The following is an 18,133-nucleotide window of genomic DNA, read 5'->3' on the forward strand; positions in this document are numbered from 1 at the left end:
AAGCCCACGAGCGCCGTTCCTGCAAGTTCCAAAATGCCATCTGCCACACGTGTGGAAAGACTGGACAGCTAGCACATGTGTGTTGGTTGAAGTTGCTTCACCAAGGGGGCAACCCATGACAGAAAGAATACTTCCAGGTGCTCACCATGGTGGGGGATCAGGTATGCCAGCTTCCCATACCCTCCCCTGACAAGTACAAGATGACTGTGCTAATAGCGGGCAGGCCCTGCCAGATGGAGGTAGATTCTGGGGCGGGCCAGATGGTAATATCGATCCAGACATTCAGGGAATTGTGCTCAGGGAGAAAATCCCAGTTGAACCCTTCCCCTTTCGTAGTCCAGGGCTTCTAGAAGAGGGAGGTTGACGTACTGGGGGTCCACGTCAAATATGGCCAGTTTTTGGACAGGCTTCCCCTAATAGTAGTCGAGGGGAACCTGTGCAGTTTACTGGGGTGGTCCTGGTTCAAGGCCCTGGGAATCGGGGTAACAGGTATCCACCATGCCCTTCCCAGACTAATTTTCAGAGGGTGTGCAAGGAATTCCCCACCATTTTCGATGGCACCTTTGGAACATACACCAGCGAACCAGTGACCCTACAACTAGATCCCAATGTGCAGTCCATTAGGCTGAAGGCCCAGTGCGTGCCCCTGGCACTAATGCTAATGAGGAGGAGTTAGACCACCTCATGGCTCAAGGGGTACTGGAGCCAGTGGCAAATGTCAAATGGGAAACCCCTATAGTTACCCCAGGTAAGCCCAATGGCAGTGTGCACATTTGTGCAGATTACAAATGTACAATCAACAAGGCACTGCAAGGCCACACTTATCTGGTCACGTGCTGGCCTCGCTGACGGGGTCTAAGATTTTCAGGAAGCTAGATTTGGCTCAGGCATATCAGCAGCTTCTGGTGGACGCCCCCACTACAGAAGCACCAATGATCGTCATGCACAGGGGGGCTTTTCGGGTCAAACAACTGCAGTTCGGCATCAGTGTGGCCCCAGGGATCTTTCAGAACTTAATGGACTCTCTACTTAAAGGAATTCCCGGGGTCCAGACGTTCTTTGATGATGTGCTGATCACCACAGCCACAGAGGAGGAATTCGCATCTCACCTCTAGGCAGAATTACAGCGTTTTGACGGGGAGGGGTTGAAGGTTAAAAAAAATTTGAATTGGGGGTTTCCACCATTGACTTCCTGGGGTACACAGTGGATGCACAGGGAACTCACCCGGCATGGGATAAAATCAGGGCGATATGTGATGCTCCGGCCCCCAGGAACAAGGTGGAATTACTGTTATTTTTGGGACTCCTCAACTTTTACTACTTCTTCCTTCCCCACAAGGTGGTGGTAGCGGAGCCTCTGCATCACCGCCTGGACAAAAGGACTCTGTGGGTTTGGGGTCACCAGCAAGCCGCTGCTTTTCAGACAGTGAGGGGCATTTTAACTTAAAATAGCTTGCTGGCCCACTTCGACGAGTGGCTGCCCGTCATCTTGGCCTGTGACGCGTCGCCATATGGGGTGGGGGCGGTCTTGGCACATATGCTTCCGGATGGTCATAAGTGCCGAAAAGGGCAACTAAAATGTGTAAGGGAATAGAACACTTTCCCTATGAAGAAAGATTAAAGAGGTTAGTGCTCTTTAGCTTGGAGAAATCATGATTCACGGGTGACCTGATAGAGGTTTATTAAATTATGCATGAGATAGAGAAGGGAGAGAAAGAAAAACTTTTCTCCATTTCTCACAATACAAGAACTCATGGGCACTCATTGAAATTAATGAGCAATAGGTTTAGATCAGATACATGGAAGTACTTCTTCACCCAAAGACCCTGTTCAGATGCACAGTATAATCAGATGTTGCTGCTGTTTCCTTCCGGATTTAAAGTGGCTGATCAGACAGCAACATCTGCCTCCCGGTATTAACTCATGGTAGCCCCCCCCCCCCCCAATCTTTCTCAGAACTGGATTATTTTGTTACCTGCTCCTTTGCGGTGTTTTTTGAGTTCTCCGGTTTCATCTCATAGTTTTCTCCATCTGGATAGTTCTGCTGTGATATTAACCAACTTCTGGATGTCTGAAGCCTGTTCCAGAACAAAAGGAGCCTCAGACATCCAGTTTATGGTTGCCGTTTTTTTTACTACTTAGCGATATGTGCATAACCGCATAACCACATAATGTTTTAACCTATGTGCATAGTGCGTATGTGCATAGTGCATGCATGCACATAATGCATGCATGTGCATAATAGTGGAGGAAAAAAAGAACTGCATGGTGCTGTCGTGTGGACGGCAGAAGATGGTTTCACTGTGGAGTGATTCAGATTGCAGTATGGCAGTCTGATCGATAATATCTGGAACAAAGATATTCGGAACAGAACTGGATCAGTTTAACATGGACTCAACACACTGTGTGAACAGGACCAAAGAGTAATTAACATGTGGAATTCACTGCCACAGGAAGTGGTGGTGGCCGCAAGCGCAGACAGCTTCAAGAGACAATTGGATAAACATATGGAGCAGCTTCAAGAGAGGATTGGATAAACATATTAGTCACAAGGTATACAGGGAACACTATGTCTGGGGCAGTGACACACTGTATTGTTGGTGCTTAGGGGACAATAGTGGGAGGGCTTCTGAAGTTTTGACCCTACTGGTGGACCTTCTGATAGCTCTTGAGTTTTGACTACTGTGTGACACAGATTGTTGGACTGAATGGGCCACTGGCCTGATCCAACATAGCTTCTCTGATGTTCTTATGCTTAAATAGTTTAACATTATTTTGTTTTCAAGTGCAGGGATAGAGAGATTTAGGGTTGCCAGAGTCCCCCACCCCCCCACCTCCCGGTTGAGGCAGGGGTTCCCTGCTGCCAGTTCCCACTTACCCACCATCCATCAGCTGGCCAGCAGGGAGAACTGAGTCTACATCACTGCCATGTGACTCAGATGTGATGTAATCATATCTAGGACCTTGGGGCAATGCTCTGGTATTTGGGCAAAAACTCCATGGTAGAAGTCAAATTTACCATTGAGTTTTTGCCCAAATACCTGAGTGTCACCCCAGTGTCCCAGATGTCATGATGTCACTTCTGGGTTACATGGGCAGTGATGTAGGAATATTGCTGTATGTCAGATTGACCTCCCTACTGCTCCCAGTAAGTCCCCCCCATCCCCCACCAGATACCAGGAGGGATCTGGCAACCCTAGGAAGAATATGGCTTCTGTTCATAAACCCTACTAGTTTACCTCTTACATATCATGAGTGCAACTCATAAATGGATGCAGATCTCGCTCTGCCTTCCCTTTCCTATAGCAACTTGCTAAGGATCCTATAATGGCATTGACAGGAGTTGGAAGAAATTTGTGGACAAAAGGAGGTTTGGAGAGCTGCAGAGAGTTGGCTTGCACCTGTGCAAACGTGAACATTATATACAGCTTGATCCCGAAACATTCTACAAACCCTAATGTGCAAACTCTGCTGCTAAAAAGATGGAATGGGAGTTATTTCTCTTGATTCCCTTCCCTACTGCTCTTCCTTGCTATGTGTAGGATTGCCAATCTCCTGGTGTGTGGCTGGAGATCTCCTGGGATTACAACTGGTCTCCAAGCAACAGAGATCGGTTCCCCTGGAGAAAATGACGACTTTGAAAGGTGGAGTCTATGGCATTATACTCCACTGAAGTTCCTCCCATATCCCACCCACCTCAGGCTCCACCCCCAAAATATCTAGGTATTTCTGGAGCTGGCAACCCTAGCCATGTGGCTTTTCATCTATGAGAATTCCCTGATCTTCAGAAATGCTTTTTAAAAACTATATGAGTATATTGTGGAAAGAGGATGATAGGGAAGAACCAGTCTATTGTACTTAATGCAACCTACCTAACAATAAACATGGACAAAATAAACATGGAAAATAAACATGGAGAAACATGACCTGTGTTGCATTCCTATGCATGTTTTCTTAAGTGAAACCTTTAGTGAAATCTATGGGATTTATCCCCAAGTAAATGTACACAAGATCATTCTGCACTGTAAATAAACTGATAGCCTTGGTCTAAATTGCTAAGAACTGTTTAAATCTGACAAATAGCTTGGTTAACACTCCAGTTCATGGTGTGATACTTCAGATTCCCATTTGGAGCTGGAATATTTTGCACTAAACAGATCTGTTCAGGCCTGGGAGCAGCTGTAATAGCATCTGTCAGCAGGATGGTTATGGGTTTTTCTTGTTAATACATGGAGCTCTTAACACTGACACTGTCTTTGCAGGAGGCTGTTCTCCCATGCAAAATATAGAAATAAAGGAATTCTGGGGCAGGATGGTACTAGTTGATAATAATGAATGAAAGCTACATGACTGCAAATAATTTGTAACAGATCTACTTCCTTGTTTAGTCTACCTAAGATTCTTGTAAATTTCAGAAAGCATTGGTTTTGCTGGTATTTTATTTTCACTAGACCATTATCTTTATTTGTTGTATTGCAGAAACTCTACTTACTGTATGAAAGTATCCATTTCGCTGACAGTGGGTGAAAATGACACAGGCCTCTGCTACAATTCAAAGATGAAATACTTTGAAAAAGCTGAACTTAGCAAAACCAAGGAAATGTCATGCCCTGACATACAGGATTTTTTAATACCATATAGAGACCCTGAAATCCTGTGGTATAAGGTAAGAAATATGAAAGGCTTTGGTTGCCTCCAACAAAATATTATGTGTAATGTTCTGCTGCATTTTCAGTAATCTGAACATTTTACTTGAACATTATATACAGCTTGGTGAGATTTAGGCAACTGTAATAAGAAAAGGCAAACAAGGGTATATGACAGAGTAAGGCAATAGGATATTTACAGGGGGGATTTTTTAATCCACATGTTTGAGATCTATATTAGGCAATGATTAAAAAGTGTATCTCCAATCTTATAAAATATTACTGTTTTTATCTAACTGAAAATGAATGAAATACTGCCCAGCCATTGTATCTCCTTGTGTGTAATAATACATAAAGTAATAACTATAATGCATTTGGCTTGCTCTCTTACAGTGAGTAAAGTGTCTGGGAGCGAATGAAAATTACCCTTTATCTCACAGACATAAGAAAAAGCCCAAAGTTTTAGTCCAGGTACCTTTAAGGTCAACAAAGTTTTATTCTGGGTATAAATTTTTGTGTGTATGCACACTTTTTTAGGTATGTTAGAACAGCATTCACCAACTGTTACATAGGTAGAGGGTGGGAAGGATGTTGCCAGGAAGGGTAATTAGAGTTAAGATTTATAAATCACTGAGCCAAATATTGGTAAAATTGGATAAAGGCATTTGGTAAAAACTTTGAATAACATCAGATTAGCACACAGAATAATAAAAGAGTTTACAGACAGATGCAAGAACTGAATGGCATTAGCATGTGTGAAATAAGAAATCAATATCTCTGTTAAGCCTTGGGGGTTCCATTGTCCTGAGTGTTGTAATAATTTGTAACTCAGCAATCTCCCATTTTTGTCTGTTTCTGAGATTCTTTTGCAGTCAAACAACTACTTTGAGGTCCCCCACTGAATATCCTGGAAGAATGAAGTGTTCCCCTACAGATTTCTCAGTTTTGTAATTTTTGAAATCAGATTTGTGTCCATTTATCTTTTAGCACAGGGTTTGTGTAGTTAATCTTGTTAGGTCCAGTAATTGTGTTTTCTGGGTGTATGTGGCAGCAAAGTTGGCATCTGGGTTTATTGCAAGCTCAGCATCCATGTTCAAATTAGAAGACGAAGAAAAGAGTGGATTTATACCTTGCTATTCACTACCTGAAGGCATCTCAGAGTAGTTTACAATCTCCTTTCCTTCGCCTCCCCACAACAGACACCCTGTGAGGTAGGTGGAGCTGAGAGAGCTCTCACAGAAACTGCTCTTGAGAGTAACAGCCCTGTAGAGGAGTCGGGAATCAAACCTGGTTCTCCCAGATAAGAGTCTGCATACTTAACCACTACACCAAACTAGATGCTGTATTATTGTGGGTGAGGAGTTGTTTAAAATTGGGGAGCTGGCTTTGGACAAGAAAAGGTTGGCACTCCCTCAGTATTTGTAAAAGAGCACTGTCATTATCCAGTAGAGGTTGTAAGTTACTGATGATGTGTTGAACTGTTTTCAGCTGAGAGCTGTATGTGATCAATAATGGTATTCTGAAATTGTCTCTTTTAGACCTGTCTTGCAGCAGGTTTTCTCTGGTACCACCCTGACTTTGTTAATCTGTTTCCTGACTTCATCAGATGGATATTTTAGTTCCAAAAAGGTTTGTTGTAGATGCCTCAAATGACAATCTTTATATGTAGGACTGGAAAAGATGTGGCTGTAGCAAGGAGCCTGGCTGTATACAGTTGGTTGTTTGGTATATTTAGGATGGCAGCTGGAAGCATATAGGTATGTTTGTTGGTCAGTAGGTTTCTGGTATAAGGTGGTATTTTTACTGTGGTGTTTAGAAAATATCTTTCTTGTATAGATCAGTTCACTGTCAGGTTGATGGAAGGGTGAAAGTCATTGATTGCCTGGTGGAATATGTCCAGGGCTTCTTTACCACGTGTCCAAACAATACATTTGTCATCAACAGGTATAAGAGAGGTGTGAGTGGGTAGGAATTTAGGAAGCTTTGTTCCAAGTCAGCCATAAAGATATTAGCATACTAAAGAGCCATATAGATGTCCATGGCTGTGCCACTGATCTTAATGAAGAAGTTGTCACCAAATAGGGCTGACAAGTCTGAGTAGGCCAGGTAGGTAACTACCTATGGGCACCACCTGCCATGCACCCCCTCCTGTCCTCCCACAGGCTGCCAGAACAGCCTCCGAGAGAGGTTGAGACACTAGCAAATAAAAGCAGCTGGCGGCAAGGCAAGAGGTGGTGAAACAAGAAGAAAGGTCTGTGCTCCTTCCGGCCGCTGTTCTACCTATTCCCTTCTCTTCCTGGCCTCAAGTGGTGAGGGCACCCAGTGCCCAGTAAGGGTGGTGGTGTGGTGCTTCCTTCATGCTCGGTTGGAGAGGAGGGGAAGTTGGGGATGGGGTGGCTTGTCTGGGGTGGCAGCCCAGCACTGTCACCCCAGCACTGGTGCTGGCTTTCGCATTCTCTAAATAAATAAAAATACAGCAGTGCAATTCCTCTGAATAGCTTGGCAGCTGCACTTCCACTAAATGAAAATGAAATTTGCCATACTCTCACAAGTCCCTTTGTCAGGCTTTGAAAGCATTTCCAAGCATGGCTTTTTTTAAAGGACATGCACACACACTCACAAAGCAGCCAAAATAAACAGATTTTGCAAGCTGACACTTTTGTGATCTCACCAGTGCAATTTACTCATGGGAGTTGCTGAATGTAACAATCTGCTGTATTTCAATCAGCTTCTTCAGACAGGAACAGGAAAGGAGAGCAGCCTAGGGGGTGGAGTTCTCCTCCATCCCATAATCAGATTCTAACTAACTCCTATTCCTTTTACTATAGAAATGACTTCCAAAGCGAATGCAAAACAGAGGGACTCTGCTGTCTGCCTTTCTCACAGTTTCACACACAGGTGGCTCTGCTTGTTCACCCTACTCCTTGCTTTCCTGTTCCTGAGATTTAAAGGCACACACATGTTCCAAAAGACAAACAGTAGAGAGTGTCTTCTAAGCCTGCAAAGGTTTAAAGTCACATGCTGTTGGGGCATGGCTTTCTCCCACCGGCCAGCTGGCTGGTGGTGGGGAGAAGCCTGCAAAACTGGGGGATTCCCCTCTGAGACCTAGGGATTGGCAAGCCTATCACCAAATTTGAAGTGGTAATAGGTGAAAACAAAATGGCAGAGTTTAGTGACAAAGCAGCGGTGATGTCAAAAATCATGATCCTTAGGGTTTATAATCCATAAAAGTTAAAGGCAGCTGTCATAAAAGAGTGAATGTAATAAAACAGTAGCATACAGGTTATACAATCAAATCAACTAAAAAAAAGTGATAAAACTTCAGTTAAAGTCTGGATAAATAAATGTTTTGGCCTGGAACTGGTAGGAAGCAAGCAATCTTCAAGGAGGGAGGGTACTCCAAAGTAAAGGACCAGCACTGAAAAAGCCCTGTCTCACTTCTATGGCCAGGCATACAGAGGGCAGGGCTTAGGGATAACAGGCTTCTGCTGCATGTGGGTGATCTCCCACCCTCAGCTCCCATTGTCTGCCACTGATCTGGTGGTTGGCAGTAGGGGGGGAAAAAACTATTAAAAAGTATTGTCAGTATGATGGCATTACATCACTTCTGGAGGAAACCTGGGCATCATGTCATGCCACTCTAGGAGTCACTGGAAACTCTATGGTTTTACCATGAAGTTTAAGGAAATTGCTAGAGTAGTATGAAATCACTTCTCAGTATATAATGATATTACATCACCAGACCCCCTCCACATGTCTGCCCCTTACATTTATCATGGCTGGCAACTCTAGCAGGGCTAGATAGTGAGATGGGCTATATATTATGGGAAGAGATAACCTATCAACTTTCCTGATCCCAAGGGACTTACAGGTAAGAATCAACATTTTAAATTATTGCTAAAGGGAAACAGGCAGTCATTGCAGATCTTTCAGCCCACAGGCAGTATGACCCCTATATCCAACGCCTGACAACAGCCTAGCTCCTGACTTTTGAACCATTTAAAGTTTCTGAACAGTTTTCAAAATACATAGATCACCTTCTAGTAATCTAACATGGATGCAATTGGGACATGATAAAATCGCACTTTTCAAGGAAAGGCCATTGCCGGCATATCAGCTAAAGCAGATAATTGGTGCTACATGTCACTGAGGAAACCCAAGCCTACTAGCTAATGCCAGGATCTAGCAGCACTCCCAGACAACAAACCTGCCCTTTTTTCTTTGCATATTTCTGGGGGTGGGTACTATTTCAGTTACTGCTGGCCCATAAAAAGGGAAGAGCAGCTGTCAGAATATCTAGAAAGTTGGAGATATTTATGACTGAACATTGCATGCACCAATGCTTTGTTCTGTCACAACACTAGATTGATTATTTTTATTGTGAATTCCTCTATTTTTAAAGACTTACAATATCTACTGCAAACTGTGTGTATTTCAGAGGCTCTAAGAAGTTATTTAAACTGTGTGCTATTAAGCATAACAGAAACAATCTGTACAACTTTTGGAGAAGGTGGAAATAATATAGCGCAAGGTTTTGTAAACATGTGAGGTTGAAAGAGGAACAGAATATGTATTATCTAGGGGATACATATTTATTGGTCCTTTTTTCTAACACTGCCTTAAATGCGATGGCAAATAATTCAGCTTTGTTAGAACTATATGTGGACACAACTGAATTAATGATGAAAGCACTGGGTGATCTTGGGCCAGTCACACACTTTCAGCTCCACATACTTCACAGGATTTTTGTGAGGAAAAAGTGGAGAATGATGTAAGCCACTTTGGTCCCCAATGGGGAGAAAGGCAGGATATAAATAAAGTAAATAAATAACTGCCAGGAGCCTCACTTTTTATTTCTAAATCACTTAACAAACAATAACACTAAAATCCTTATCACAAGTTTATAATCTTCTAATCAGAACCCAGAAATGATTCCAATAAGATGACAATTAACAGCTATGAAACCCAGGGCTGGTGATCCATGCATCACCTCAGGAGCAAGTAAGCACCAGTGCTGGGTGCCTGCAGTTATTCAATGTGTAGTAACAATGTTCTCTATGTGATGCACAAAGCAAATAGTTTCTGGGACCATAGTGCTCATACACATTGCAACTTCGTATTTAGTTACAGTTCATTTAAAGAGGACTACTTGAGCATCTATCTGCAAAACAACATAGGAGCCCTGCGTGCTCCTGAAGTAATTTACAGGGGCTGCCTGCTCCTGAAACACCTCAGCATAATAAGATAGCAGAGCATCCACTATTTAGAGTTTTTTTAAGGAACAAATTTTGTAAAAGATAGTTTAGAAGAAGTGATCTTGCTTAAATTGCAGGGTACTAGAAGTCTATTAATTTGTCATTTTATACTGTAAATCTATGGCTTTCTGATTATAGATTTCTTCTCCTGGATATGCACTATTATTTGTATCCCTAGTAGTGTCTTATAAAACCATATTAGGAAACCAGATGTATTAGGAAAAGCAAATAAGCTATTTAGTGTAATTTCAGCATAAAGCAAGAACATTTGTCTTCTAAACCAGCATATCACTCACACTTCGCTGGTTATATGTGATATTGGAGACTACTGCAATATTGATAAATAAATGTACCCAAATTCATGAAACATTTTATATATTTTGATCCTTAAAATACAGCAAATTAAAGAGGCTCAGAATATAAAACTTTAATATTCTTTAAAGCATTGCTCAACTTTGTACTAGTTTTAACTTTTAAAAATATTAGAACTATTTAATGTTCTTATTTGTATTCAATGGATGAGTCTAACTTCCAATATGTTTGCAAAAAATACATTACATTTATGACATCTAAGATTTTGCAGGATTAACTATAGATTATGACATTGACTATTTTACAAAATTTACAAATTAAATTAAGATAATTAAATACTTTCCAACTGGATACTTTTTTTTTTATCCCTAGCAACTGCTACTAATGCTGCTGTCCCCCCCTCCCCCCGGAGTATTATCTGTGCCTTTAACAACTTCACGATCAACAAACATTCATCAGGTGAAGTTTTCCCATTGTTGATAGCAACAGTTTCATCAGTTGAATGTTTTGCCTTTCCTAGTAGTAAAGGGACAAGGACACTGACTGAAAAGGAATTGTCATGGCTAATGTTATATAATTCTTAAGAATAATCTTTTCCATTTCAATACTGAAGTTCAAGTGTGATGTTAATGCTCAAATAGCTTTCCAGTGTCTCAGTGGAATGATGTCTTTGAGTAGAATCTAAGCAGTTGTCATGACAATGAATTAGTTGAGGTTTTTCTATCTAATGCAAAAACAAGTGAATTTTATGATGTCTCAGCATATTTGAGAATTTATAAGTATCTCAAAATGTTTCCTAAGGCATTTTTAAGCCTTACATAATCAGTCCAGATTAAATGAACTTCACCTGAGAAAGAACTGTCGAAGCCAATTACATGATGGTTTATATCACTTGCCCCTTAATCTGCATTTCCATTTCATGAAGGGACTCTCCATAGACCACTAGCCAGCCTGTCTGTGTTTATCATAACACTTGAGGCCCAATATCAGACTGACATGAAATTAATATGAAAATATCTATAAATTTTTGTCATGCTCTTCCTCCATGGAGTTCAGGTTGGTGTTCATGGTTTATTTATTTTATTCCTTTTATATCCCACCCTCCCTGCAAGCAAGCTCAGGGTGGGTTCCATCATAAAACCACACAATAAAACCATTAAATAATAAAAATGCATCTTAAATAATCAGAATATTAACATTAAAACTAACCAGTGCCTCGGTTAGTTTTCCACATTTGGTCCTCACAACAAAGTAAGGTAGGTCAGGCTGAGAGAAAATGATCAGTCCAGAGTAATCTGGTGAGTTTCAGCACTGAGTGGGTCTCCCAAGTCCTAGCCTAACACTTTTACCACTACACAACACTGTCTACATTCTTGCCTTATACGTTTTTGGAAGGTGGGCATAAATGTGTGGGACGAAATTTGCTCAATAATAGTTCTTATACATTTATACATCATATTAATTATACAACTTCTATATTTTTACATACAACTGCATGAGAAACAAATGATTTCAGCATATGTGAAGAAGATTCACAGTATCTTTTGTTCAGAAATATAATCGTATTTGTGCTGTTTTTGTGCTGTCTTTTTCCTTTAAGGTTACCAAGACTAAAAACACCCAGTAGCACCCTAGTATAGTGGGCAGGTGAAGGCAATGAAGCAGCAGGGACAATGCCAGCAACTTGTGCTTTCTGCCATCACTCCTTGGGATAGTGGGAGACAAACATCTTAAAAATCATTTCCATTGCATGACAGGATGTCACTCTGGGGAAACAAAAAACTGATGTCAAATTACTCTAGGAATTACCTGAAACTCTGATTTGAATATAGTGTTTCTGTTGATTCCATTTTTTTACCAGAAATGACAGTGTATGTGATAGTGATGCCTCCAAGTCCAGGCCTACCATATTCTACCATGTGCCAAACATCATCTGGCAAACTTAACTATGGTTAGAATGCAGCTGGAGAAAAACATAAACTGAGTGATCAAACACAGGCTGGAGGATTTATAGAGTGTAGTCTAATGATAACAGTAGATTGCTTCACAGTCTAACAATGTTATGAGTCAAACTGGGATGTCCAGGCTTATATCCATGGAAAATTGGGGAGCTGCCTAAATGTATGATGAAACAAATCAGCAGAAAATAGTAAGAGCCAAGTAGCCCCTTAAAGACAATGGAATTTGTAGCAGGATATGAGCTATCATTATTATTATTATTATTATTATTATTAAATTTATATCTTGCCCTTCCCAACAAGTGGATCAGGGCGGATCACAACATAGAATTCCACGTAATAACATTTAAACATAAAACAGTTAAAATTAGTTAATACATTTAAATTATAAAATATTTAACATTATAAGACATTTAAAACATTTAAAACATTAGGGACAGCAACCTCTAATATAACTACACCTGGATTTCTTGTACCAGCTAGTCATAGGCCAGCTGGAAGAGAGTTGTCTTACAGGCCCTGCGGAACTGGGCAAGGTCCCGCAGGGCCCTCACCTCCTCCGGCAACTGGTTCCACCAGGAGGGGGCCGCCACTGAAAAGGTCATGAGCTCACTTCTTCAGATACAGCTAGAATGTAAGTCCATGGCTGATTACAAATCAGCACTTTGGGTCGACCCAGAGACAGGTCTGAAATCAACCCAAAAAATCTGTGCAAATGGCAACATCTGCTGGCCACCCTCCTCGCGTCCTCACCCCGTCCTCCAGGCTCCTGAGACCAGCTCAAAAAAACTACCATTTCCAAAGTGGTAACAAATCTTTGAGCCGGCTATCAATTACCTCCCCACTGTCTGGACGGGGAAGGGCGCAAGCAAGGCGATTTGGCGATGTGGAACTGCCAAGCTGCTCCAAGCTGCTCCCGTTTTGTTTTGTTTTTAAAATTAATAAATAAACAATTTAGAGTGCTGGAGTTCTCGTGCACATGAGCGCTTGCCCCCATGGGGGAAAAAAGGGAATCTGGCTTTTGGGGTGCCTTCCTGTGCGGAGGCGCCTAGCCGCTACACAGACGGGATGTGGGCGGCATGTGGGTGAGCCTGTAGAGGCTTGGAGATGGCTCTTTTTGAGCCGTCCCGATTTGGGACACCTCCAAGCCGTCCCAAAATGCCCGTCTGTTCTCAGGCAATTTGTCGTATATATCAGAAAGAGGAGTGGTTTCAGATACCAAATGAGATTAGCAGGCAAATGACAATAGAAGATGCTATTGGATTAGGTCTGATATGCAGAGAAGTTATAGGCATGGAAAAAAACAGCATTGGTAATGAGACAGGAAACCTGTAATGAGGCAGAAAATGCTTTCTAAGGTCATTTGGCATGTGAAATCACTCCAGAAGAACTCCCGTTCTAGCTGTATCTGAAGAAGTGAGCAGTGACTCACAAGAGTTCATACCCTACCACAAATTTTGTTAGTCTTTAAGTGACCCTTACTCTTTTCTACTGCTACAGATAAGCACAGATACTCATCTTGAAACAAATCATTATTTATTTATTACTTGAGATTCCTATCTTGCCCTGGAAAAAAGGCTCAGGATGGCTTACAACAATCAATAGACCCATTTAAAAAGTTCTACATAAAATCAGAATTTAAAATCTAGAAACTAGCTAATTAACAAAGATGTCAAGCTAAAAAACCACCAGAGTCAACAAAGTCTGATCGATATCCTGCAAATGTGCATTAAAGGCCTGTGTATCAGTAGGGGGGGCAGGCTATCACCTATTGCATAGTTGGTACCATGTACAGCATAGGTGGGTTATAGCACATTAGAACAATGTTCTAAATAAGATTAAAACCCTGAGTGACAAATGGAATGTTACTGAACAAATTTAAACTGTAGACTTTTTTGTACATAGACATGAGGGGTTTAGCATTGCCAAGTCTGACTCAAGAAATATCTGGAGACTTTGGGGGTGGAGCCAGGAGCAAGGTTGTGACAAGCACGAATGAACTCTGAAGGGAGTTCTGTCCATCACATTTAAAGGAATTGCATTCCTTTTAAATGCCTTCCCTCAATTGGAAATACTCGGGGATAGGGCACTGTCACATTCTCAGGGTGCAGGCAGGCAGGAGTCCAAAGCCAGTCCAAGGTCAAAGTCCAGGAAGTCAAGCAGGAGCCAAGTCACCAATGCAGAATCACAAACCGGAATCAGAAGTCAATGTCCAAAAGCCAAAAGGTCAGAGTGCCAAGGAAATCAAGCAGGTCAGGATCAGGAATCAGGAAGGAGCATGGATGCAAGCCAGAGAATAGACTTGTTGCTTCCACAAGGTTACCAGGTCCTGGGTGGAAGCTATATGAGAGTCTCAATAAGCCTGCTCCCTGGATGGCAGTGACTCTGCTAGAACTCAGGGCTGAGAGATCTGAAGCATCAACATGCCTCATATCTTCACTCTGAAAGTTCTTTCTGGAGCCTGCTTCGAACTCTTGAGATGGGAGGAGGAGAGCTTGGAGGAGATTGATTGTCAACAGCTGACACTGGTGCCTGGCGAGTGATTGATGGGCCAGCTGCTGTTTGTTCAGCTGAAGACCTGGCTGGCAACTCTTCCAGGTCTGTTAACCCTTCTTGCTCCTCCTCGTCAGGGCTCATGACAGGGCACCTCCTTTTGGGGCTCACAGAATTGGACCTCCTGGTCCAATCTTTTTGAAACTTGGAGGGGGTTTTGAGGACAGGCACCAGATGCTATGTGGAAAATTTGGTGCCTCTACCTCAAAAACACCATCCTCAGAGCCTCAGATACCCACAGTTCAATTCTCCATTATACCCTATAGGGACCTATCTCCATAGGGAATAATGGAGTGCACAGTGGATATTCCCCCTTGCTTTCTGATGACCCTGAAAGGGGGGGAGGATCTCCAAACCAGGGGATCCCCTGCCCCCAATTGGGGATTAAGCAAACTAGAGCAGCACAGTAAAGGTTGAGTGCAAACAAATAAACCGTGGAAAATCATGAAACAACAATTGGGGATTGGCAACCCTAGAAAGTTTTTTTAAAAATAAATTTATTTAATTGTTCCAGGGATAACCCTGCCTTTCCTCCATCTCAGATCTTAAGTGATTGTTCAAAACTATAAAATGGTATATTTAGTTAGAGTAAGGAGTATTGTGGAAAGATATATAATGAATGCAAGGTAACAAATCCAGTTAACTAAAACTGAAGTTTATTTTAGAGCATATTCTGCAACTGTAGTGAAAAGAAATTATTTTCTGGCTGTGTTGTGTCTGTGTACTGCCATCTAACAGAGCTGTTCTCAGTAGTCTGCATCAGGTAGAGCCCCAGGGGAACCTTATGGAACCTTCAGTGGAGTGCTGTGATTTATTTACTAAGGTCTATGTACATAATGTCTTTTGTGTTTGCCTCAACTTGAATACCCCGTAAGCTACAAAACAGGGGTGTGTGTTCAGTTTATACTGAGCCAAATAAATACCAAAAAAATCTTATTGGGTATTTTTCGGGTACTTGTGCAGGCAAATCGGATTAGAGAAAATATCCATGCCCAAATAAAAGCCGGTATTATTCAGTTTTTATTTAGGCATTGCTAGAAGGCATTTTAAAAGATTGCCATCACTTTAAATGTCTTCTGAAATCATGTGGTGTAGCAGGAAAATAACGGCGCCCCACACATTGCTTGGTATGAAACGATTTTACTCTTGACATCAAAGCAGAATTTAGCCGGCATAAGCCTTCAAAATGACTAAGTTAAAGTTCTTCTCCAACAGACCGTTTTTATTCAACCCCAAAACAAGCAGCCAAGTCTCCCCGGCTTATCTACTCAACATGCCCCCACATTCCTGTAATTTTCCATACGTCCTCTGTCCCTCTTCGTTATTAGCTTAGCAAGAAGCTCGTTCAGAGACACCTGTCTGTTATCTACTTTTACAACCTTCTATCCACACCCATTTGGGCTGTGTGGCCTCCAACAGTTAATTTAAATGTTGCATCAGACATTCTTTTTGCTTTTAAAGGCAAGAGCATATTTTCATTTATTATTATAGGGGTATTCATTAATTATTCAAGGGTCCCTCTTCAGTGGCATTACTCAGCAAGTGAACTCTTGAACTCCATTTCACCCTATGGAGATGGTCCCCATTGGGGATAATGGAGCCAAATAAATTTGGGATTCCTGAATATTTATTCATATCTCAATACAATACTGATACTGGGATTTACAAATATTCAGAAATATCAATATTTTTGAGGACAATAGACCAAAATGGGGGGGAGCATTTTTTTTCACACCTCTACTACAGAACCATTGCTAGATATTAACAAGGAATTATAGTGAACATTGCTTGAATAAATTGTAAATGTAGTTACTTGAAAATGTCAACAGGGTGCTTGAATAGACATAGCCTACCAAATGCTTGCTTAATTTATGCTCTTTTCAAGTTGTATATTTTAATGGAGGAAAAATAGAATGTAATAACTCTAGGTTTAGCAGGTGATAAATATACAAACCATAAAAAAATGCATTGGCTACCTGTTGAAAGCCTTCCACTTTACAAATCTGCCAATTTTATGGTTTATTTCAGAGGCCCTTCTGAATTTGAAACTAGATCCTGATAAGAAAGAGGTGGTACTGATTAGCAAGGAATCAGCTTTGGAGTAGGTTTTACCCTCCATTTGGAGTAAGTTTTAAAACCTACTTTCCTCCATTTTAAATGGGGTCCAACTTTCTTTGACTGACACCATGAAAAGCTTTACACTCCTCAGAACAACACCTTCTATTATTCCCCAGCCTAAAAGAGATCCATTTAGCCTTCATCAGAGGCAAAGTATTTTCAGCTCTGGCTCTGGCCTGGTGGGACATGCTCCCAAAAGAGACCAGGGCTCTGCAACTTACTATAATTCCACAGGGGCTGCAAAATGGAGCTATTCCACTAGGCCTTTGGTTGAGGCAATGGGTATCTGATTATATTGGCCTCCCCTGCTCTAACCCACCTATGTTTTATGGTACTAACTGCATGATAGGCGATGGCCTGGGTACCTGCTGATATGCAGACTTTCAGTGCACATTTACAGTACACCCATAGAACTTTGTTGACTTTGTTGGATTTTTAGCTTGCCATCTTTGTTAATTAGTTAGTTCCATCTTTGTTAATTAATTAGTTTCTATGTTTTACATTTGATTTTATGTGGAGACTGTTCTTATCTGTTTTATCAGTCTTATTGTAACCTGCCCTAAGTCCGCTTGTGGGGGAGGCTGGAATAGATAGCTAGAGAGACAGAGATAGATAAGATGAGATGAGATAAGATAAGATACGATGGACGGATGAATGGATGTTCGTTGATCCAGCTTTATTACTAGAGAGATAAGTGTCTCCAGTGGCCCAATACATTTGACCTGTAAACTTTTTCCCATTTGGAGATCTGGCCATGCTGACCTACGCAACAGTAATCTTTAGATTTCATTATTTTAATTGGTTTTATATGGGAATATCATTCAAGGTTATTCAGATTTAAATTTATACCCTGGGGTTTTGCCCTCATAAAGGCCATGAAGGTGACTAACTTTTTTTAAAAAAATAGACATAATAAAATCACATGTTAAAAACAGTTAACCTGCCCCCCCTCCAAAAAACCCCACAAAATCAATAAAACAATTAAAGTCAGAGCTAAAATGCATATTGAAAACATGAAAAAACAATGAAAGCACTGGGCTGAAAGAAGATATCATCAAGTGAATGTCAAACAAAACAGAAGTCTACCCAATGGTGGAAGATGACAACAGATTAGTCTCACAGGGGAGGCAGTTCCAGAGTTTTGGTGCCATGACTGAGAAGGCCTTCTTCTTGGTTGCCTCTTAGAAAGCATGGGCACTGTAAGCAGGGCCTTGGAAGTGGTTGAGTAGGTAGGTGCTCCTTCAACTATGTTGGACTCAAACCACATAGGGTTTTAAAAACACAATGACAA

At 41.4% G+C, this 18,133-nt stretch overlaps 1 protein-coding gene across 1 annotated transcript in view; it reads left to right on the top strand.

The window, feature by feature from the left end:
- Positions 1 to 18,133, top strand: part of IL1RAPL1 (interleukin 1 receptor accessory protein like 1) — a 1,501,437-nt gene that overhangs the window by 858,705 nt on the left and 624,599 nt on the right. Inside the window, exon 5 of the mRNA XM_060234094.1 lies at positions 4,480 to 4,666. Within this exon, the coding sequence (XP_060090077.1) occupies positions 4,480 to 4,666 (187 nt within the window). The remainder of the gene's footprint in view (positions 1 to 4,479; positions 4,667 to 18,133) is intronic.

Source organism: Heteronotia binoei, chromosome 3 (assembly GCF_032191835.1).
Source record: "Heteronotia binoei isolate CCM8104 ecotype False Entrance Well chromosome 3, APGP_CSIRO_Hbin_v1, whole genome shotgun sequence".
NCBI classification, from domain to species: Eukaryota; Metazoa; Chordata; class Lepidosauria; order Squamata; family Gekkonidae; genus Heteronotia; species Heteronotia binoei.